Below are 23845 nucleotides of genomic sequence, written 5' to 3'. Positions count from 1 at the left end.
CATATTAAAACAGATCCTCACTCCCAGCCTTGTCTTCCCTCTGTGTGAATAATGGGAATGTCATTAGATATAGCATTGTGATGCTCTTAACCTGCCTTGCCAGAGATGGTGTTTGTGTGTGTGCTGCAGCTGAGAGGGTACAAGCAGCTCCGTATGTCCTTACCTGTTAGTTACCTTTTCAATTCACATAGCAGAGGGACTTTTATGGGCTGCTGCTGCCAGTGTACAACAGGGGAGCCCTCCATTTTTCCAGTTTGTCAATTTCCAAGATTTTCTCTCTTCTCCCCATCCCTTTTCTCTGCCATTGTTAGGATAATATTTATCCAAAAACAAATGATTGCATGTGTCACAGGAAACAAGTTGGTCTGAGAGTCCCACAAGGCTCTTGTTTGAATTTGCTGCTGTATATTTTTGTTACTGTTGCTATGGTTTTCTCTCTTATTATCAGACATGTGTGAGGAGCAACAAGCAAGTAAAAGCCATACCTTGAATATGATTTTAAGAGATCCCTGGTGAACATGACATAGGGTTTAGGGGAAACCATGACTCAGCTTGCTGTAGGATCACCATCCCAACGTCCCTGGCTGAAGGTTGTACATCAAGACTAAGCCTCTTCTGAAATTTCTGCTAAAACCAATCCCATGATGGCCCATAAGACGTCAGTGGACAAGTTCTAAATGACCCAAATAGGCATCAAAATTGTGTCAGCAGTACCCATTTTGCTGCAGGTCTATTTAACTTAGCTCCCACCACAGCATTTCGGCATCTGCAAAGTAGTCAGCCCTTTCCTGCAAGGTCAGTCATTGTGGCTCATCATGAGTCTGGGGGCTGATTTTCCAGCTCCACTGGCAGTGACATCTCTTGTGGCTCAGACAAATCTAACAGCCATCACAACTCAGCTACATGAGATGACGGAGAATGTTCAGAGCCAGCCTCTAATCATTCCTTTCCGGGCGATTTGCAGGGTAGACACTTGGAGTTCTCTGAAAGCTTTATTGCCTGGCTCTCCTTAAGGCCATTAATCCAAGAGTTGCCTAACTGTGCTACAGGACCTATTTTGGAGCTGAGAGCAGCCGAACTCTCCCACTCCTCTAGTTCATTTCAGGGTGTTTTTTTTCCTGGTTGTCACTGTTTACTTGTTTGGCTGTGGGATTTTATTCCCTACTTGTTAAATACAAAAACGTACTTCTTTATTACTGTTCTATCCCTGATATTTTTTCTCACTGCTACTTCCAACATGAATGTTGCCATATCCTCTATGTTACAATTTATTGCTACAACTTCAGCTTTCATATAGACATCCCTTGAGATTTTTAGTCTGCTAGAGTAGGGATATATTATTACCACCACTTGGAGAAAAGAAAATTACTTCCTTTCTGAGAAGAAATACAGGTGTATAATTATAATAGATCCCCACTCTCTCACACATATTACCTGCAGAGTTGGAGGTTCAATTTGCATTCTTTTTGCTTTCTACTGTTTGCTTAAAAAAGGAACTATCAGTTGGAGACAGTAGGGATCGCACTATCCCCTCAGCAAGTATAGGCACAAAACTTCTGCTGGTCAGGAGGTTTATTCATTTTAAAATACTAATTTTATGGAAGTTCCTGCCTGTGATGTTCTGGAGCGCAGACTCAAGAGTGATGCCCTGTTAAAGCACTTTCTGAGAATGAGAATTACAGGTAGATAGTTTTCTTTGCAACTTAATATTTATAACAGTAACCTTTTGCACTTTACAATGAAATCCATTTCATTACCAGAAGTATAGTAATCATCTATATCTTCCTTTATCCCATCCATGCATGCTGATTTGTCATTGTTAGAATCTCTTTTCAGGGATGAGCTTCTGTCAGTTTTCTTCTTTTGTTAAGAAAACAGAAGCAGTCGAAGCATTTGTTTTTCTCATGTCAGAAATTTAAAAGGTATTTTATATCAGTATGTTTTTATTTAGCAATTGTTATATATTCAAGTTCCATATGTTTTCAGTTTCCTGTTATGACTTCCTTAAATTTCAAATCACTTTAATATATGCATTTGAGGATTTTGGTAGGTAGATTTATGTACATATATGTCTACCAGGACCATCAATCATGTATGAAAATATGTCATGTAATGGCAATATATACCAATTACATATTTCACAGCTTTCGTGTTGTAATTGGGAGAGACAGTGGTGCAAATGATCTCAGTTACACTAATATAAATCTGTTGGCTTCAGTAGAGTTACTACAGATTTTCACTGATGTAATTAAAAAAATGTGGCTCAATAGTTCCTTTCAGAAACCTCTGTTTGAAGATAACACTAATGAGAAATGCTTAGCTTCAGTGCAAATCCCACTTCAGCCAATGCCAGCATAGTATATCTCTCTCTCTTTTTTTTTCCTGTATGGTATATATAGTATCACGTATATTGTGTTACATTCAAAAGAACTAGGTTAAAAGAATGTTAATGTTGCAAAATTGAGTACTCAAAAGTTAGAAAATGCCTGAATTTAGGTTGCCAGTGCAATCTTAGTTTGACCCTCATGTGCATGTGCATTGTGATATAGTCTAATGACACGATTACGTACTAGCTTTTTTGACAGGGCCTCTGCCTCATTCAGTGAACAATTCATACGTCATCAGTCAGGCAGAGTCTGGCAGCAACATTGTATTAGGCTTCAAACCAAAATAAGAGTTTATAAAGCGGTTGTGCTGTCCAATTTGTTGTGTGAGTGCAAAACCTGGACGTGCTACAGGCATCACATCAAGTTTCTAGATAAGTTCCATTTACAACATCTGTGTGCCATACTCCACATCAAATGGCAGGATAAAGTTAGCAATAACGAGGTTCTGGAACACAGCCACTCTACAAGGATTGCTCATCACATCACAGTTACGTTGGGCTGGTCATGAACTGAGGGTGGATGACACCAGAATGCCAAAGCAGTTGCTGTATGGTGAACTTAAAGTGGGTAACTGCACACAAGGCAACCAGAAGAAACACTTCAAGGACACACTGAAGCATAACCTGAAGCAATGCAACATTGACGTTGACAGCTGGGAGTTGTCAGCAACAGACAGTCACTCTGGCAAGCAGCAGTCAGTGATGGAGTTAGTTCGAGATTAATTACCATATGGCTCTTGAGGCACAAACGCTGAGTTGTAAACAGCATTAGATTCCACCAGCATAGACTGTGATCCCTTCCTCGGTATCGAGCTATATATGCACTCAACGTGGAAAGGACTGCCACCCGCACACTGGACTTTTTAGCCACAATTGTACTCACAAGAGATAATATCATCAATGTTATCTTCGATCATAAAGGACTACAACAACAAAGTTATTCAATAGTTCTTTTTATCCTACTCATTTGATATGTGGCATTGAGATGCTAGAGATTCTCAAAGAAATTGTTAAAAAATAATAATCATAATCATAATAACATGGCAAAACAGGGAAAAACTGGTTGCCCTTGTTTACAGAAACAGCTGAACCATTTTAGCTGAAATTTCCCCAAAAATTCAACCTGAGGTAGACACTGGCATGGAAAATTTCAGCCCAAATGGTTAAAGTTTGGCAAAGTTATAAGTAACTTTTTAGTAATTTAAATAAGTAATTTAGAATGGGAAGTGTCTGGCAACATTAAGTATAGGTGTCACTACAGGTTCCACCTATAGTGTAGCAATAACAGTTTAATATGTAGGAATCCCACTAAAGAGAGAACAGAAAACAAACTCTTTATCCCACAGTCTTTAACTATTATGTTTCTTTATTTTACTTCTCATCTTGGATATACACATTTTGGGAACCTACAACTCTCCTGTTGTTTCTTGTATATATTTTAGGTATGTCATCCATTTTCTTTCAAAATCATACTACTTGTCCTCCATTCAACCCAATTTTGACCCCACCTGCCTCTCCATCTACTGCCATATCTCTGTTCTCCCCTTCCTCACCAAGCTTATTGGATGTGCCATCTACAATTGCTGTCTTAAGTTCCAATCTTCCAGCTCCATTCTTGACCCCATTCAAGCCAGTTTCCACCCTCGCCACTCCACTGAAACTGCTTTCACTAAATCTTGAATGACCTTTGTCTGGCTAAATCCCATGGCTGGTATTCCACTCCTTGAGGGGCTCTGATCCTTGATTGGAGTTTCTATGGGCTACTATAATACAAATAATTAATAACTTTAATAAAGCTGTCTTTACTATGTCTGTAACAAACTGCTTCGCAGATGGAGCTTCCTTGTCCTTCTAGTGAGTAAGGTTAATTCTTTTAGCAATTAACAGATGTACAGAGATCCAGTTCAACTGTTTCCAGGATATTCTATTTAACATGGACACATCTGCGGAGGTACATGTTCAAGGCCAAATTAAGTTTTTGTATATATATATTTTTTCAAGTATTTATGACACAACTTGCCAAAATTTCCTTAATGTTGGTACTTATCAACATACGTCTACAGGTGCTAAAGTTTCCTAGGTATATTAATAGGAAGCTATTAACCTCATGTTAGTATACATAGAAGTATGGTATCAGCAGAAATGATGAAACAGCCAATCAGATTATGGCATCCAGCATTCAGTGGTAAGAGCCATACTATAATTCATATTGTTACATAACTAAAGAAAAAACGTATCTCAGGATTGTCTGAAAACAGTCATGTGATAGAGTCAGGAATGTTCTATTGTTTACCTTTTCATAGGTCAGCATCTTGACTGTGAAGTCTTTCAGCCTCTTCCCTCACAAAATATCAAAAGCATGGAGGTGTCAGGTGTAGTTACAAACTTTATCACGTGATATCATATCCCAAACATGTGTGTATTTAATATAATTTCACACCTCAATGTCTGTCATTCATTAAACACTTTAGATATTAATGCTTCTGCATGCCGGATATGGTATAACAGTATATCTTGTTCCTTATGGATGTATGTGCTGGAAAGAAGCAAACAAAGTTATGCTATATCAGTGGAACATCTACCATTAGTTTGTCTAGAAGGGTTTTCACAAGCTGTTCTTTTTACTCTTGCTTGCTTCAGTAATAAATATTTTTTACATCTGTCAGTTCTTTCTATGTGGTTTATGAACAAAATGCTCAAAACAAATCTTGCAAGGTTATCAGTTCTTTCTTTGCTTAGCTTGTATTTTAGTTTTTTCCCCCTCTTCTTTTCCCAGAAAGATCAAGCTTGTTGAAACTGGTTTGTTAATTCTCTGTACACCAGATGTAACATAGTTTAATCCCTGAGGTTTCTGCAGGAATGTGCTAGCTCTCCATTCTCCTAATTCTTCTAATGAAAGAAATGCAGAATAAATGTATCAAGTTTCATTTTAGTGAAAACAAGAGAGACCTTTTCTAACATTTCATCTTTTTCAACGTTGAGAAGACTGACATGTACAAGTTGACTTCCTCAAGGGCAGTGACTATCTCTTTGTGATATGTTAGTGCAATGCATAGCACAATGAGGCTCTGGCCTCTAAGTGCTACCACAATGCAAATAATAAAAACAATCACACGAGCTATTTGCGTGTATTGCTGCCTCGCCTTGAAGGATAGGTAGCAATACATCCCATGAATTTGAGATTCAAGTCTGACCCTAAATATACTTAGTCATCTGTTCTGCAGAGGGGGTATTGAAAAGTTTTTCAGAAGAAGCAAAGTTGCTTAAATGTTGGGGCAAAGGTCTGATTCATGATTCATATGAGTTGTAATCCCAGCTCTGCCAGTGACTTGTGCAGTCTTAGGTGAGTCTCTTAATCTGTCTAGCCCTTGCTTTCCCTATCTGTGAAATAGTAGAATAATAATGACCTAGTTATTAGAGGTCAAGCAAAAGATTAATTAGTTAATATTTTCAGAGCACTGTGAAATGCCTGGGTGAAAGGCATTATATAAATATAAAAAACAACAGTTTACATGAGAGAGAGAGACCTACCATAAACAACCTGTCATGAAAAAATCATGAAAAATGTTATACAGTTATATTATCACATTGATTTCTCCATATTATTTGTGTTAGTGAAAGCTAAATAGTTTCTGAAGGAATAATTAATGTCTGGAATCAACAGTTTATTCATTATCACTGATAACTTATCAGAGTCAATTAAGCAGTATGTTCAGATTATGGCAATATGTCTGTCATTGATTGGGAATCAAAATAGTGCTTTATAATATGGAGATTTAGTCATTAGGGAGAAGTTTTACTAAGCAATAGATAACAGATATATCAGATACATAAAGCAATAATCTGTCCCACATTCTTAACACCCTTTTGAGCTTTGCATGGTCTGGCATTTGCAGAGTTAATATATTGGGAAATTACTGTTGCTGCATTATTGACGGAGAGTGTAGGCATTTCACAATATAGTTACGTTTGAATTCCAACCTCATTCCAAACCCACTTTATCAGTTGTTTATAACTTTTGGAATGACATTTTTCCATATTTACTCTTTAAACGAAATATGTGATTCTTTGGACAGTGTTGCGGGTGCAGAAAGGAGAAAGAGCTTTAAGCTCAAGCAACTCAGCCTTTTTTTGAATTATTCTAGCATGAGAAGTGTTTTCCCCCCATATATTCTGATTAGAAACTTGGTAATTTGAAACAATTATAAGCTACAAATAACTAACTTGATTTGTGGCCGGCTTTTACAATCTTTCACTCACGAGCAGAATCTCAGTGACTTCAGTGGGATTACTCATCTGTAAGGATTCACACAATCAAGACTTTGTGATGTAGTTCTCAATACAATTTAAGGTTCAAGTCAAGTTTGAAACGAATTGGTTCAGCAGGTTTCAAATGCGGAATATCTTAAAATTGACACGTATCTTGAACTGGGACAATCTTAAGAACTGCAGATCATATCCTCAGCTGGTGTAACTCAGCACAGTTCCATTATTTTATTGCAGCAGCACCTCAGAAGCCCAGTCATGAACTCAGTAGGCCATTGTGCTAGGCGCTGTACAAACACAGAACAAAAAGATCCCTTCCCCAAAGAGTTTACACTCCTTGTTACTACAGCAATTTACACCAGCTGATGATCTGGCCCTGGAAATTTCTGGCCAGAGAGACCCCAAAATCTGGCATGATTCGGAAGGCTTGGCTAAGCGTGACTGGCTTATGGAGGCATCAAGCCAAATAGCTCCTGATCAATTAAATTACAAGATCCACAATTTGAATAGTTGAAATATATCTTCCCCTTTCAAAACAAAACAAATCAAGACAATTCCATGCCTCAAACACTATGTTTAATATAATGTTATGTTTGGGGTACCAAGCACTTGGGTGTCAAAAGAAACCCTAACAAATGTAAAACTGAACACTCAGCCTTAGTTTTGCTTCTTTTTGTTTATGACTTAAAATATGGTCTGTCTTTAAATATATATTTGTCAAATAATGCCATATATAATATAATGCCATACAATTACATAAACTTATGCTTACATAGTTAACTCAAAAGATAGAAAATGAAAAGTGAGGTTGAATATAGTCTTTTGTAACATGATCGCACACTGTTTCTCAGATTATATTATCTTTTTCTACAAGTTAGCATCTAGGCTGCAGCTTGTATAAACTTTTTTATAATGGATGCAGTACATTCACAAATGTCACAATGATATTCTTAAAAAGACACAGGAGTACTTGTGGCACCTTAGAGACTAACCAATTTATTTGAGCATAAGCTTTCGTGAGCTACAGCTCACTTCATCGGATGCATCCACTGCATGCATCTGATGAAGTGAGCTGTAGCTCACGAAAGCTTATACTCAAATAAATTGGTTAGTCTCTAAGGTGCCACAAGTACTCCTTTTCTTTTTGTGGATACAGACTAACATGGCTGCTACTCTGAAACCAATGATATTCTTATTATCTATGGATGTTATATTTGTATTCTCTTTAAAGTATATATTTCAGCACTATAGTAGACAAACTAAATTAGATAGAAATACATAATGTGCTTTATATAGTTGACATTAAAATAAATACTGCAAAATAAAGCGTGTTTATCATAAAAGTTGTATGTAGCCTTAATTTTTATTTGAATTCTTTTCATGGAATTATAAATTGCACTATGTAACAAATATAAAGACCATATTTTAAGGCATAAGAACAAGGGAGCAGAGTTTGGTTGAGCAGCCAACCTTATCTCTGCTTTTTTCCTGGTGTTTGAGTTCTCGGCACTTCAACCTTACTGTTCCGTTAACCCTCATATTTGGAATAAAATACTAGCTTCATGATCTAAATGTTTGTGTTGAACTTAGTTTATTGACAGTTTTGTGGGACTTACCCTTATAATCAGAGAAAAGTAGACTCCTTTATATATATATAGAGAGAGAGTTCAATCAAAAGCTATTAAAAAGTCCATCTTGGGCGTTTGGCATTGTTATTGTAGTGTTTTTTTGTTGTTGTTTTTTTTAAGACAACCATTAGTTATTTCCTTCAATTGTAGCACAGTATGTTTTTAAATGAGATTTTGTTGGTGGGAGGAAATTTATAACCCAGCACAGCAGATTTATATTTAACATCAGTTGACATTTACTGTAAAATTCTAACTATTGGCACAAAGTATCAGTCTGGTTTCTGCCACTTCTGTGGGAAAATGGCTCCTAGCTTGTTCCAGTGTGTTCTAATTTCACCATCCTGCTGGAGATGAGTTACATCTCTGTGCTAACAAACAGCTGGAGTGCTATGTTCATACATATGTAGCAGCAAAGCTATCTGCTTAAGAATCTCTTAAGAAATATTTTTTGTATGGACGTAATCAACAAAGCGGATGCAGTGGAAGAATTTCGTTAAACCAAAAAAACACCAATCCCAAAACAATGGAGCAAATCCTGCTCTTTTTACTCAGGCAAAAGTCTGCTTGACTTAGGTGCCAGAAGATGGCCACAACATAAAAACCTAAGCAGACAGAATGGGAGCTTTGCTTTAGAAAGGACAGCATCTATTTCCTCTTTGCTTTGATATCTATAGAGCCAACCTCAAGATTTTTTGGACACTTTAAAATTTAAAATGACCATTTTTCATATAAACTGAAGTAATGTATTCATGTTATTCACGATCTTAGGAAATCCCCATAGTTAAATCACTGGGCAAAAAGCAGCAAAAATGAATAATAATCAGCCCAATTAAACCCAAATCAAACTGACTGTCTCCCTACCCAAATTAAACCCACTCCTTTCCCAAAGGCTTGAAAAAATAGCATGCCTGGAAAGTTAACAAATCTGGCCTTTGTGGCGGAGCAAATTCCAAAGTCACTTAGGCCATGTCTGCACTTACGAGCTTACACAGTTGTATTGGTACAGTTGTAGTCATGATTATATTTATTTTTATTGCAGTGGCACCTACAGTGTGCAAAGCACTGTGCATACAAAGGAAAACATAGTCCCTGTTCCAAAGATCTTATAATCTACCCAAGCAATATACAAAGGGCTATGTTGATACAATGAAAATAAATACACTTTAATAAAAAATAATTATCCACTATCCCTAACTTCCCCCTCTACCCAGCTATTATTGGCTGGCTAGTTTCCTGCAAGTGTCACAGAAGAGGCATAGTTGCCAAGTTTTGTGAAGTACTATGTGACATTTTATGCTGATTTTTAATTAGCTTATTTTCAGATAATTTGAATTTTAGCTTTAAAAAATTGTATGGATTTAATTTATTTAAATATTCTCTATTTCTGGAGGGCGTTGAGCAGTGTGGTGACATTAATCCACCAAACAGAAACCATTCTAAGTGTAGTAACCTTCTCCTCAATCTAAAATGTATTACATTCTTGTCCCTTGGATAGCTTCTAAGCATGGCCAAAAAACCACTTTGAACTGTGAGAATTTGTTACCACACCTTGCCACGCCCACTTATAAAATATGCGTATCTGAAAACATTTACAGAATCAAATCCTGCTAGCATAAAGTCAAACCCCCATTGAAACCAGTGGGTGATTTGCCTGAATAAGGGCTGCAGGATTTGATCCTAAGCATATGTACAAAATAAACCCCATTAAGAATCTCATTAACTATATTGTAAACTCTCTGGGGCAGTGTACCAGGGCTTATAGGCCTGTTAAGGCCAGAGCGGGAGGTCTTGGGTGGCAGGCTACCCTGCTCAGGAGTTGTGGGGCAGACAGAGAACCAGGGAACAACAGTGACGGACATTGAGAGACAGGGCTGAAGTGTTCCATTGACTTCAGTGGGAGCTGGATTGCACCCAGACCTACTTCCACAGCCTTCATATTAATCCTAATTTTATTCATAGAAAGTTTTCAAAGTCTATTATTACTGTATTTTTGGTAATGACTCATGGCCTTGATCAGGGATCAGAGCCCGTTGTACTAAGGGCTGTGTAGCCCTGACTTACAAACACAGTCCCTGCCTCAGAAAGTAAATGATCTTGATTTATGAGAAGATGCAACAGATGGATGAAACAAACAGATGGGAGAAGGAGTTAACAGTGATGAGCAGGAGGTAACAAACAAGTTACTTATGGAAAGCGGTAGCCACACATCACCACCTGCCCAGCCATGGTCAGCTGGGTATTACAGCGGAAGTGAGTTAGGGAGGGATTTGAAGGAGGATAATGTAATATAGCGTGCATGAAGGGATATTAAATTGTAGAAGACACACACCAATATGAATCAAGGCTTGAGAGTATTTCAGTACATTGCATGGGAGTGCGGAAATGATTTCAAGATGGTCCTGCAATAAAAACATTGCTTGTTTGATTGTGTGTGTATGTGTGCGCACGCATGTGTTTATTTATAGTTAAATTTTATATCAACTCTACACCAAAGAGCTCTCATCCAAACCTGTGTGTTTGTCTGTCTGTATTACATGCGTGATTACACTGAAATGCATATACCATCATCATAAGCCACAGACATACACATAACAGGACAAATTCATCGCAGGTTCAGTAATTCGACCTAGTCAGTTGTTTGAAAAAATCCTTCAGTAAACACAACTCTGAATATTGTTAGGAAAGATAAAATATTTGGTTCACCTAGTTAAATTTAAAAGAATTAAATGTTCTTTTAAAGTTCAACCATTTTCTGATAAATTAGTTGCTATCTGGTTCTGATTTTGATTTGTTTGGATTATTTTTCAGGCAGAAATTTTAACAGGCATCCCAGTGGGCAGCCCTGAAGATGCTGGGAAGGTGGGACTCGTGCTATTAGAAAGAGGCTGCAAACTAGTAATCGTTACTCTGGGAGCAGAAGGCTGTGTGATGATATCAGTGGATGAGCCTATTCCAAAGCACGTTCCTGCTGGGAAGGTCAGGGCTGTGGACACTACGGTATGTTTTTGTGGTTTAACTGTCTTGCCTTGGAAAAGACTACTTAAGCACTAAAGCAAAGCAGTGAGTAATCAACCAAATCCCTGGGCACTAGCGCAAAGGCTAATTTATAATGTGAAACTGATATGTTGCTTCCAGCCTGTTAGATATCAAATGCCCGTTCACTCAAGTTTTATAGGCTGTGCTGTAGATATGCTAAAGTTATTGTATACACGGATGATATCTTCATTTTCCTTTGTCACTGGAGTTGGTACATTTCTTTCTCTCTCGCTCACTCCATTACGGATGAGGCCCGCAGCATCAGCAGCCCTATAGTTGTCACCTTTGCACAGTCATGTAATTAATCATCTCCAGAACTGAAATGACCCTGCAGTTAGTGGAATGGGAGAAAGGAGAGACCCAAGAATTCTTCCCTTCACGTAATGCATGAGGGTCTCTTCCTACACAAGTCTGAACTGCTCCCACAAAGTCCCTTAGTTAGTACAGCATAAGTTGCACCAGGTGCTCAACTTCTATAGGACACAGAAAAGGCAGAAATAATATGTTGTGACCAATCATTTTATGATAGGCAAGGATTAAAAGGTCAGTGACCAGGTATGCTTTATAATTTTTAGGGTATTTTCCCCCCTTCCTACTCAAAATGAAATGTAGAATACGGTACCTTGACAGAATTTAGGATTGCTAATTGAACCACAAATGAAAAGCAACAGTTAAAAGTTCTCATAGCAAAATTATATTGTCACATTGTGTATACTAGGACATTTTGTGCTCAATTACATCTGATATAAATCCAAACTATATCTCTTGATGTTACTGAGAGTGGAATTTGCCTCACTGTATGTACTAACGATATGTTTAACTGATGAATGTAATAGAATACTATTACATATGTTCTGCCACAATAATCCATTATAGAAACATTTGGAGATTTGACCATCTGGTGCCTCACATATCTGAAATGTATTAATAATAATATCTAGTTTTTATATAGTGGTTTTATCAGTAGATTTCAAAGTGCTTTACAAAGGAGGTAAATATCATCCCCATTTTAGATGGGGAAACTGAGGTATGGAGCGATGAAGTGACTTAGCCAGGGTCACTCAGCAGGCCAGAGGCAGAGCTGGGAATAAAATCCACTTCACTCAAAGCAGAGGATCATTATGACCAGATTTGCATTGTGATTTATTGATACAATAGTATGTCAGATTCTTCTCCCTCTTCCCCTGGCTAAGAAGTCACCTGAAGCTAACACTAATGATTGGGGTATCCTGAGGTTTTTATGATGACTCAAATCATTGTTCTTATTGGAGACAATTGTGTTGCAGATAAGCCATAGACCAGGAATTAAGAGATGACTGACGTTCTATTCCTGACTGTGCCATTGAGTTTCTGTATGATCTTGGGCAAATCATTTAATCTTTCCATGCTCAAGGTCCTGTTGTAACAGTGTCTTTTCACCACACAGCACACAACAGTAAAGAAGAAATGTGTGAATTCCCTTTTCAAAAGAAGCCCCAAATTACTGTCAGATCAGCTAATATTTGATATCTAAAGTGATTTGCTGCTGGTGGGATAATATAGCAATACTGAAACTACACACTGTGGCTGAGAAGTGCCTTTTATCTTGCTTGGCAGTTCAGAACATCATGACTTGACTATATTAACTATGGAACCTCTAGTTCAGACAAAGTGTTGGTGGCCCTGTGTTTTAAGTGCCACAATACTGCCAACCCCAAGTGTTCAAAAATAATGACATAAGCTTAAAATCATGAGACTTTTGAAAAAAACCACCTGTTAATTTCTTTTTATTTGCCTTTTGGTGTCTGAGCCTTTAGTAGGGTGCACTCAAGTCACATTTGCAAGCTTTACTCTGCAGCCATGAGAGCTAGAAAAAAATTAAATGAAAGCTAACATTCTAATGCAATATCTTGATTTCAGCAAATGGGGCTTTAAGCAGCACACCAAATATTGCGAGATTCCTGATAAAATCACGAGAACTGGCAATGCTGGTACCAGACCAGGTCCTATAAGCCTGCTGTGACCTCTAAGTGTGGGCAGCAGCCTGAAGCTGTATCTACAGTAACGCTGCCATCATTATTGAACTGCCACCAGTTCAGCACCTCCAGTGGTAGCAATGATGAAAATTTTTGGCAATTTTTGTGTAGGCCCAGACAAAACATGTGTGGAGCTTAACAGAGCTCTCCCAGTGGTATGGACAGGTTTCCCCACCCCATTAACAAATCTCATAAGACACGCTAAGGACCAAGCAGACCATAGAATCTGAACTCTCTTCTCAGTCCTAGAAATGGTCCCTCTAGATCAGGATTGAAGCCCATCTGCAGAACAATGGGAAAAGCTTGCACCACTGCCATACCAGCAGTGTGGATAAATAGGCATATCAGCCTTCAGGCCTGAGAATCTGACATTTTTCACCCACACTTTATAAAGAAAAAAATAACTCTGTGGAATTTTTTTGTCCCTAATTACCTAAGTGAGGGCTTTACTAAAGTATCTGATACATCCTATGATTGCTAGCAGATTTCACCGTAGGCAGTATAATATATCTAGAGCACCAGTAGTGATTTAGAAGGAAGTTTTGCAAGACAGGGTGTTGTAAGACCCAAATGTCTCTTTCTCCTGTTACCGTGACATACTGTAACAAATCTCTATTGGAATGAATTGGCTTTCTTTTCAGTTTACTTGTTCTTGCTAACTTTGTATATAGCTGAATTTCAGGAACACTGTATTAGGTAACCATCCAAAAGTAATATCCAGTTTTTGTGATTTGAGAAGAAAATAAAAATATATACAGCCAAGCCATTTAATATTAGCTACTGAGCACACACACTAAGGGATTTTAGGTCAGGTGTTCTCAAGTGAGATTAATTTATGAAATAACATAATACGCTCCAGAGGATCAATTATGTCTATTTAAAACTACATTTATGGATTCTCCTTACCTATTTTTAGAGGAAGCTATTTTTCACCTTACTTGAAATGACATTAAATAAACAGCACTATACTGAAACACCTTTAAAAGATCATGATCTTCCATTTATATAGCATTTTTTATTCAGATGGGCACCAGAACACTTCATAAGAGTTACTAAAATTATACAAACCTTTACATAGAAATAGATAACACATAATGTGTATTGTGTGTATATCTACATTATGTCTCATACTGCCAACTGCTGAAATGCAGCCCATCTGAAGTGGGATGCAACAGTACACAGTAGCACTATGTAACAGTGTAAAACAAGAACTGACAAGTATCAGGCCAAATCTAGAAGTGATGTATATGGAATGTATCATTATGTTGAGCAACAATATAATGTACTTTCTGAAAGCTAGACTGACTGTGGTTATGATGATAGCCGCTGCCAGTCCCGTGGTAGGAACGTAAAAAGTTGTCCAAGCTGGAAGGTTAGGGTGGCACAAATGGGCCACAACTTCATCTGCACTGGGGAGTGTATGGATTCAGTGCAGCCTCTGCTGGTGTATAGCAACAGCAAAAAAAAGTCTGCCACTCTATCTTTCCATTTTATCTTTTTAAACCCTCCTTTTATTATCTCCCCCACTATTTTCCTCTTCTATGCCCATCCACTAAAGTGTAATTTACAGAACCATTTGCATCACCTCATTATATTCCATTGAAACCGCCAAGGTATATAGGTCAGGAGGATATAATTATCCAAGCTGGAATATGGCCAGAACTGGGACTACCACCCTTCCTCTTTGTGAAAAGTATCACAGTATCTTTTAGGGCTGCATTTTTAGTAACCTCCATTTGACTTCTAAATTTGTGCTTTGCAATTTTCTGTGCACAAAACCCCACATTCAGGCACCTAGAATCAGGTAGTTAGATGTCTGTGTCCCGGACTTACACATCCAAATACTGTGTGCGCTTACTAATGGGGTGGGTTTGTGCACACACAATATTTAATGGCAAACTTACAGCCATTTTTCAAAATTGTGCCCATAATCATCACAAGACATCAGAGGTGTCTGTTTTATGTCATGCAAAACACAGCATCTCTAGCACCATGGTGCCCTTTGAGTGCAGCTACTGAATTTCTAGTACCACTTCCTGCACTACCAGGGCTTTCCATAGAGATCTCGCACGTCCCATCCAAGTACTGACCAAACTCAACCCTGCTTTGAAATAAGAGCTGTGGAGTTCACAGGTTGAGGTGACATGTGCTCATAAACAGGGAATTCACTTATGACCTAGGATAAAATTCCAATTTTTCCCTGCTCAGTCATGCCTACTACTTGCAATAAGTGTATAATGTATCCTGTATAGTCACCCTTGCTCTGAGATTCCATCGTTATCTAGGAAAGATTATGGATGCTGTTTGTCATCATTCTGAATTTCTGTGCCATAAATATTAATATAATTTTTTATAACAAGATGCAAAGGGAAAGCTCATTGTTACAATGTGAATTTGTCCCCAGTCGTATTAGTTTTTCTTCTGGTTTCTAGTTACAGTGAATTAAATCTTGCCCTCGTTTGCACTATTGAAATGAGGTAAAGAGAATGCATTTAAACAAATAGAAAGCACATTAAGAGTGACTTTGTCCTGAACTTTGAAGTTGTCGTGCACTTTATTTTTCTATTAAAAAAAAAAAAAAAAAGACTGATGTAAGTAGATGGTTATGCCCTATTAGATAGGCCACAATACCTATGATTACAGTTTTCTGTGGTGTAATTGTTGTCTATTGAAGGCAGTGTGGTCTAGTGATTAGACCAGAGGACTGAGTAAGGAGTCCTGGATCTGCCACTGGCTTGCTAAATAAATATGGATGAGCCACATAATATCTCTGAGTTCCATTTTCACCATCTGTAAAATGGAGATATTAATTTATGTGTATTTAATACAGGAAGTCTACGGCAAAGGCAAGAACAGAACCTAGGAATCCTTATTGCTAAAGTTGTCCCTTGACTTCAAGACAATTCTTCTACTCCTGTGGCCTTATGGAAACTCTGAGCTTTTTCCTCTTAGAAGTTGAGAGGTCTTGTATATAGCAACTTTGTTTACACTAAAATTCTCTGATTTAGACTTATCTCCTGGTCTGGAGAATGCCCAAACCAGAAAAGTGAAGTGGACACTGAAATAAAGCTGTAGCATATAAATAAACCAGAGAGCAGCCTTTTAATAACAGCAATTCTTTGTCTTCTGACTTTATGGCCTAACGGCTGTGGCACAAGGGGATATAAATACAACACTCCATGCAATGACTAATTACTCAAAATTCTGTGCATCAGCAGAAGTGGAACTTGTGGTTGACTGTAATATTATCAGATGTCTTCGCTATTTAATAATCTCCCATAGCTGTACATTATTTAACATGCAGTTTCACAAAGAACAGTGACTTTGTTTCAACTACCTCTCAACAAAATACAAATGCAGCTGCTAGTAAATGAAATATTTGGCAGACATTGTGTTTGATGGAAACTTCTGTAACTTGTTAAGAGGAGAAAAATGTTGTTGTGTGGTTAACCTTTTCCCACCCATAGCTGTAGCATGAGATGGGAAAGGGCACTGACCACAAAAGAGAGGGCCTGTTTAAAAAGTCCAGTAACTATCAAGCAAACAGCTTGGCCATCAGTAGGGCTTATTCACACATAAACACAAGAAAATTATGTACAGAGCTCCCATTAATGTGCCACAAGCTAATGGTGTATAATAGCTTCTTTTATTTAACATGCATCCAAAACAAGTTAGCGAATACATTTATTTACAGTCATAGCCCACTTTCTGACTTAGTCTTCTGCTTTTCCTCTCTTACTAATATGGAACCCATTGACTTTTGGAACAGAGACACAATAAGGAATAAATGAATCTGCAAGACACTCCAATCCGCAATCTGCATTGTAAATCTATTTAAAGATGCACCCGTTATTTTCTGAAGTTCTGTTTAACTGTGAAAGGGCACATGACTGAAATAATTGCATGTGACTTGACTCACAGTTAAGTGTAAATGGGAATCTATTTGCTCATCATAACTTCTGCTCCTGATTCAGACCCTTTAAATACACATCAGCATATGTAGATGATCATTAAGAGCTTGAGGGATTGAATTCAACACAAGTTAGGAATACACTGCATCCCTCTGAATCAGGACCCAGAGGAGCTGGAGAGGGAGGAATGATAATATCCTGTACTTTTCTGAGTACTAGGAATTTCCAAGTACTTTGCAAAGTACTTAAGCATCTGAGATTGGAAGGATTTATTATCCCCTTTTTACAGAGGAAAAATGAGGCACAAAATGTAATGTGACCAGCCTTTCGAAGGTGCTGATAATCTATGAAAACTGGGCCAAAAGGCCGTGGCCAAAGTCACAAAGAGAGACAATGTAGCACAGCAGAAATAAAGCCAAGAGTACTGGATCTCAGTCCCTGATACCAATCGCTAGACATACTGTCCTATAAGAAGAGTTTTTTATCTGACTGGTAACTGGATTTTAATCAGTGCACATGAACAAAGTAAACAACATGACCAAACAGAAGCAGGCTTGTACAAAACAACTTGCAGCTTTGTTTTCCAGTTGAAGACCACCCAGGCCTTGCTCTAGTCTTATTGTCAACCACCCAGCAATCTAATTAAATCCCTCTCCATTCCTTACTTTAAGAAGTGGAAGAGAGCCTACAGCCCTGTATAGTCTCCTTCCAGATGGAAATGCATAATTTAACAGATACAGATGAGAGAGAGTGGGCTCTCAGCAGTGCCTGCATGCATGGCACTAAATTCGCAGGGGTGCTTAATAAAGATGTAGAATGGAAAACTGTGTTAAAACCAATATTGAGACTTCTCTCCCCTCTAACGCACCGTAGCTAAAACATCATAGGAAACCCACTTTCTGTTTCAGATACTTAGAGAGCAGGGAATTAACTGGCTCTCTTGCCCAGAAGTTCCAAGTATTGGAGCGTGTTCTCCCTCCTGTTTCTTTTCTGATCATCTCATGGCTTTATTTTAGGTATTTATTTGGCCTCCATCACTGTAATAACTGAGCACTTCATAATTTGTGAAACATCTGTTCTCAAAACCTTCCTGTGAAGTAGGTAGGAAGGGCAGTACTACTATCCCCATTTTACAGATGGGGGAACTAAGGCACAAAAGAGATTGTGACTTGCCCAAGGTTGCCCAAAAAGTCTGTGACAGAGCAGGAATTTGAACCCAGGCTTTCAAGTCCCAGGCTGGAGCCCCAAGTATTGGACCATGCTTCTGCTCAAAGGCAAATAGGGTTGAATGAGGAATGGTGCGAAAATTTCACATTGTTCAAGCTATCGTAGGATGTATCTCATATAGTCTTGTCTATGTTAGAGAATGGCACCATTGCAACTTACAAAAGTTCATTTGAACCATTGTAATGGGCCAGTAGAGCAGTGCGTCCACACCAGCCTTCCTGTTCCAGGTGCCCAACTGTGCTGTGTCTATACACAGCATTCTCTCCAACCATTGCAGTACCAGTGTACTGTGGGCACCTATCCCATAGATCCCCAAAGCAGGGTGTTGCAGGAATAGTAATGCACGGATGGAGAGCTTCTTCACCAAATTCTTTTTAAAATGTGAAATTATATATTTTTCATTGTATAATCCAATGCATTTTTATAAATAAAAAAATGCAGTGTGTACATGAGAGACGACCCCTCCATGGTTGTGAGGGCCAGACCTGTTTGGGAAGATGGATCCATTTGCATTGTGCCTTCCAAAACATGTGGATTAAATTACAGCAGTTGGAGTAGCTCAAAACAAGAAATCAATTGATAGCATGGGAATTTCTATGCGATGCATAGAGAGTGCTCACAGAAGGGGTTGCAGGGGCTTTATAGGGACTGTGCTGGGAATCCCGGCTGCAGCCGTGCAGCTACAGCACTATTACTCTCTCTCATGGAGTTTCTTAGTCTAGATTACAATGGCAGTGAGCCTTGTTTCGAGCAAATGGAATTGTAGGAGTGCTGGCAGCACCTGCGCACCTATCCAAGCGTTTGTGTGTTTGAACATGAGGTGTGTCCCCACAGCGGCAGGGAGGTGTAACATCAAAATCCTCTAGCCTAGACAAGGCTTATAAAATCAGGGGCTGAGTTGAGATTCTGTGCTGGGCCTCCAGAAGGTGCAGTGCAGAAGATGCAGCCCAGGGGGAGGTGAGGGCAAAGGTGTCTTTGTGCCCTCTCACTTCTAGGCTGCTCAAAAGGCTGAAATAGGCCAGTGTAATTTATATAGCCCTGGGATCTGCTCTAAATCATGGCCTCCATAAGGCTGCATATGACTTGGAGCACAAGCTGAAATGGCCACAGCGGCATGGATACATCCTTGACATACTCCTTTCCCCAGCACACCCTCAATGCTAATGGCAGTCCACCCAGTGCCTGCCCTAAGAGGATTCTCCCATGGGGATAATCCACCCTGGGTAGCCCTCTCACGCTGTGGCAGCAGAAGGCACAGCACCCCCAGGACAGGCACACAGCACAGCATCAATAGCAATATGGGGCAGTGCACTCTGGGGTGTGCTACTGCACAGAGTTGGGAGGAAGGAAGACTCATCAAACCAGTGTGCAGCCACATCAACCGGTGTAAGCTCCTGCTGCTAAGAATAGCCGCTAGAAGGTGGGACTCTTTGTGAACCACGAACTTCACCTTCCCAATGCCTTTTTATGATCTGAGCAGCAGGAAAGGCTGAAGTTAAAAATGTGAGCCACTGTGTCATGCTGCAAAGTATTCTTGGCCAAGCTAATACACTACAAGTTTTGGATTTTATATTTTAGTTATCCTATAAATGACAAGAGACTCGTTTCATCCTCCTTTAAAGTGAATTGAATTTGGTTAAAACTGCTGGCTTGACTTTCTGGGAGGCTGGAGCCTTCTCTGCACAGAACCAGGTACAGCACACTCCGGAGCAAGAAGTATCCCCCTGCTTCTGAATACCTCAGCTTTGCCCCAGCAAGGAGAGGGTAGTCAGGCTCCAGGGTCTCTCACCTCTTTGCTGAGATTGCCAGTTGCAATAATGTTGAAACTGAACTGAGATCTAATTTCCCTTCCGCCTCTACCAAACACATTTTCCACTGGTAGCTAGTTTTGGTCACCACAGAAACCAAGAGCACTTTGATTTTGATTTATGATATTGCCTCATAAGTGTTTTAAAATAACAAGAACAGAGAAATGAGAATGATGTGGAAATCAGGATTGTTGCTTTTGCAAACTCTCCGTTAAAAAACAAGGAAAAGGTCAAGAGTTAGTTGGGTTTTTTTTCTTGCCAAGAGTGAAAGGGTTAAGCCATCAGCCTGGACAGAAGGTATTTTACATCAAATTTTGGCCAATGAAAGGACGCTAGAAACATAATAAGTTTGGGTGAATAATGGCAGTAACCTGTGAGAATGGAAATTTAGGGTTAGGGCCAGTTTGTGGCTGCACATCATGATTTTGTCACATTCCTTAGGGATTTGTTTAGAATTAAAAAAAAAAAAAATCCGCAGTCCTAGCACAAATGGGATGTGGAAAAGCAGATTCCAGCTTGCAGCCATGATATTTGCCAGCTGTCCAAATGTTTAGGGGGCAGATTATTTACTCTTTAAAAACAAAGAAGTAGAATGAAAAGATGGAAAAAGTCTATGAAGATTTGTGCCCTGCTTACTGAAGCCTGTGACTTTCTTACCCAGTTAGTTAGAAAGGCACCCTGCCCTTGGACGGAGTAGCCCATTTTGTAAGCAGTTGTATCCTGCAAGCAGGATCTCTCCGGTCAGGGGAAGTACCTTTGTGCTTGTTGCCCTCAATCACTATCTCAGTCATTCAAGCCCAGCTGACACATTGTTAGGTTTGTTTAAATACACTCTTAATTTAGTACCTTTGTGCTTGTTGCCCTCAATCACTATCTCAGTCATTCAAGCCCAGCTGACACATTGTTAGGTTTGTTTAAATACACTCTTAATTTACCAGATCTGCATGTGCAGTAACATGTTGTGGGGTAAAGTAACCTGAGCACAAATACAGCAACTTTCCTAAGACTGACAGAGCAAGGCACTCTGGTAAGGAAGCCCTGCCAAAGCATGCATTCTACAGCAGGGGCTCTTAACCTTTTTCATACTGTGACTTCACACTCAGCTGATCCTCTCCAGATCTGCCCCAGAACCTCTTGTGCCCATTCCCACTGAGCTTCCAAGAAGCTACTATGGGATCACGTGACTTGTATATGGTGTACTCCTGGCATCTGCAGAAGATCTGGTTGGAAGTGACTGACCAGATCTCCTTCAACAGAAGACCATAAATGGGGGAATGGAAACCTCTGTAGCTTTATGAGTTCTGGTGACAGCCCACAGCTTGAGAACTGGAAAACTGACCAATACAGAAGAATAATATTATATAGTACAAGAGCAGTTATCTTCTATGGATCAGATGTTGCTGAATTAAGGAGAGAGAAGATTCAACAAGAATGTTCATTAGGATGATTAAAGCAGCTTGGCAGGAAAAAAAAATGAAAAGAGAGCCAACGAGACAACACCCCCACAAAGAACTCTAAAGGCAAAAACTACCAAAGCTTTTCCAGAATATATCATTCAGAGATAGCAGGGAGCCATGGCCATCTAACAAAGGCACTAGATACTGTGGTTTTAGAAGAGGCAGTCATGCATATGGAGTTTTACTGCAAAAAATGCTCTTTTGATCAATTCCAGGCCACACGGCAGTTGTGTGTGTCATCGGGTGAGCTCTTGGCAGACTGTAATGTCACCATGAGGCATTTTGCATTTTCAGTTTGAGAGAGAAAAAACAAATGTGGCTACTGAAATTTTACAAGCACGCAATCTTCCTATCTCACTCATCCCTCCCTCCCCCCCATATAAACCTATTTTTATTCTCAAAGATAGGCAAGAAAGAAACCAAAAAGCACAAAAACAGCTTGTTAAACAAGAACTTAATTGCAAATGCAGTCATAGGCTCCATTCTCTGCACACTGTGTTGCATTTCTGTCTGTTGTTCTGATGTTATAACATTAGTATTAACATCACTATACAGAAGGACCCCGTTTCATGGAAATGACCCAGACTTTCATCCATTTAAAATGTGATTCTTTTCTTTAAGATAGCCAAGATCACTTCCTGTCGCAAACCATTGTGCTACATTGCTTTGTTCTGTTAAATAGTCTGTTGTAGAAGTGAACTATTTTTTTATAATTATCCCCACACCCCAAAATGCCTACATTCACTTAAAGTTCCTGAATAGCATTTCACATCACTGCAAACAAGCAAAATCCAGGAAATAGACAGCCTAAGTCGATATTTTCCGATTCTCAATGACCCAACCTCATCACTTAATATCACCTTCTCCTAGGCTCCATCCCTAAACTCAAACTTGCAACCAAACCTACAACCTGAACTCCAGAACCATGCAGTAAAGATATGGTGCTTTGTGTGCATTCAGGTCACAGACCAGATCCTCTGGTTTGGCTAAGCTGCACTTAGCACAAGACCAGAGGGGGGACCACGCTGGTGGATCCCAGATCCCGAAGCCAACCAAAGGCTAATTCAGCCCCGGCACAATTTAAAGCAGCCTGAGGGGGATCACTAGAAGAAGTGGCATATAGAGTAGCAGCACTAGCAAGGGGAATCCCCAAATAGCTGGGTCTACAGAGTTTCCAGCTGTTTTGTGCTGCCAGAATGGTGCAGAGCAACTTGATGAGAGGCTGGAGTCTGGCTCCATTTGTTTTGAAGTATTTTGTTAAATGGGAATTACAAATTAATTAAGTAGGAGTGAGCATGATTAGGAAAAAGTTATGGTGTATGGCATAAGTGCTGAAGATGAAATACTTCTTGAAGTGAGATGAGTAAAGTTGTTGGTAGAGGTGAGAGTCTGGTTGTGTCTTACAGAGCAGGGGTTCTCAACCTTTTCTATCTCAGTCCTCCCCTTCCCCCCAACATGTTATAAAAACACCACAGCCCACCTATGCCACAATAACAGGTTTTCTGCATATAAAAGCCAGGGCCAGTGTTAGGGGGTAGCAAGCAGGGCAATTGCCACAGCCCCCCCCCCCCCAGCCCATGAAGCTACATTGGTCAGGCTTTGGCTTCAGGAATGAAGGCTTCAGGAGCTCAGAGCCCCAGGCTTCAGCCCCATGTGTTGGGGTTTTGGCTTTCTGCCCTGGGCCCCAGCAAGTCTAATGCCCTGCTTGGCAGATGCCCTGAAACCTGCTGGCGGCCCCGTAGGGGGCCCCAGCCCCTGGTTGAGAACTGCTGTATAGAGGTTTGAGAATAAAGCTTGTGAAGTGCTATGAGGACCTGCTGCATAGAAGATGCTATAGTTAGAGCCAGGCCTGAACTAAAACTCTAGGTCTATATACCCTCAAACTTGGGTGAAGTTTGGATCTAGATCCACAACTAGTCTCTTTGCTTGTAGTAGGTTGAACCAAAACCCCATCTCTGAACATTCTTAAATTTAGCAGGGCCATCTTCATGATCATTGTCACTGATGCCTAGCAACCATCCCAAGCCCTTTTATGTACATAATTCAAATCTTATTGTCTGTCCTGCTCTTCCCAAGATCTCTGCTGAAGGACATTTCTGTGGGGCTGAAGT

The 23845-nt window shown here is 39.5% G+C and overlaps 1 protein-coding gene across 2 annotated transcripts in view; it reads left to right on the top strand.

Annotated features, from left to right (window-relative positions):
* The window catches only part of RBKS (ribokinase), a 104665-nt gene that overhangs the window by 70376 nt on the left and 10444 nt on the right, over nt 1-23845 (top strand). For both annotated transcript variants that reach the window (XM_074949127.1, XM_074949126.1), the window contains one exon: nt 11089-11277. In XM_074949127.1, the coding sequence (XP_074805228.1) occupies nt 11089-11277 (189 nt within the window). The remainder of the gene's footprint in view (nt 1-11088; nt 11278-23845) is intronic.

This window comes from Natator depressus, chromosome 3 (genome assembly GCF_965152275.1).
Source record: "Natator depressus isolate rNatDep1 chromosome 3, rNatDep2.hap1, whole genome shotgun sequence".
NCBI lineage: Eukaryota > Metazoa > Chordata > Testudines > Cheloniidae > Natator > Natator depressus.
This window is presented reverse-complemented; position numbering and strand designations above follow the sequence as displayed.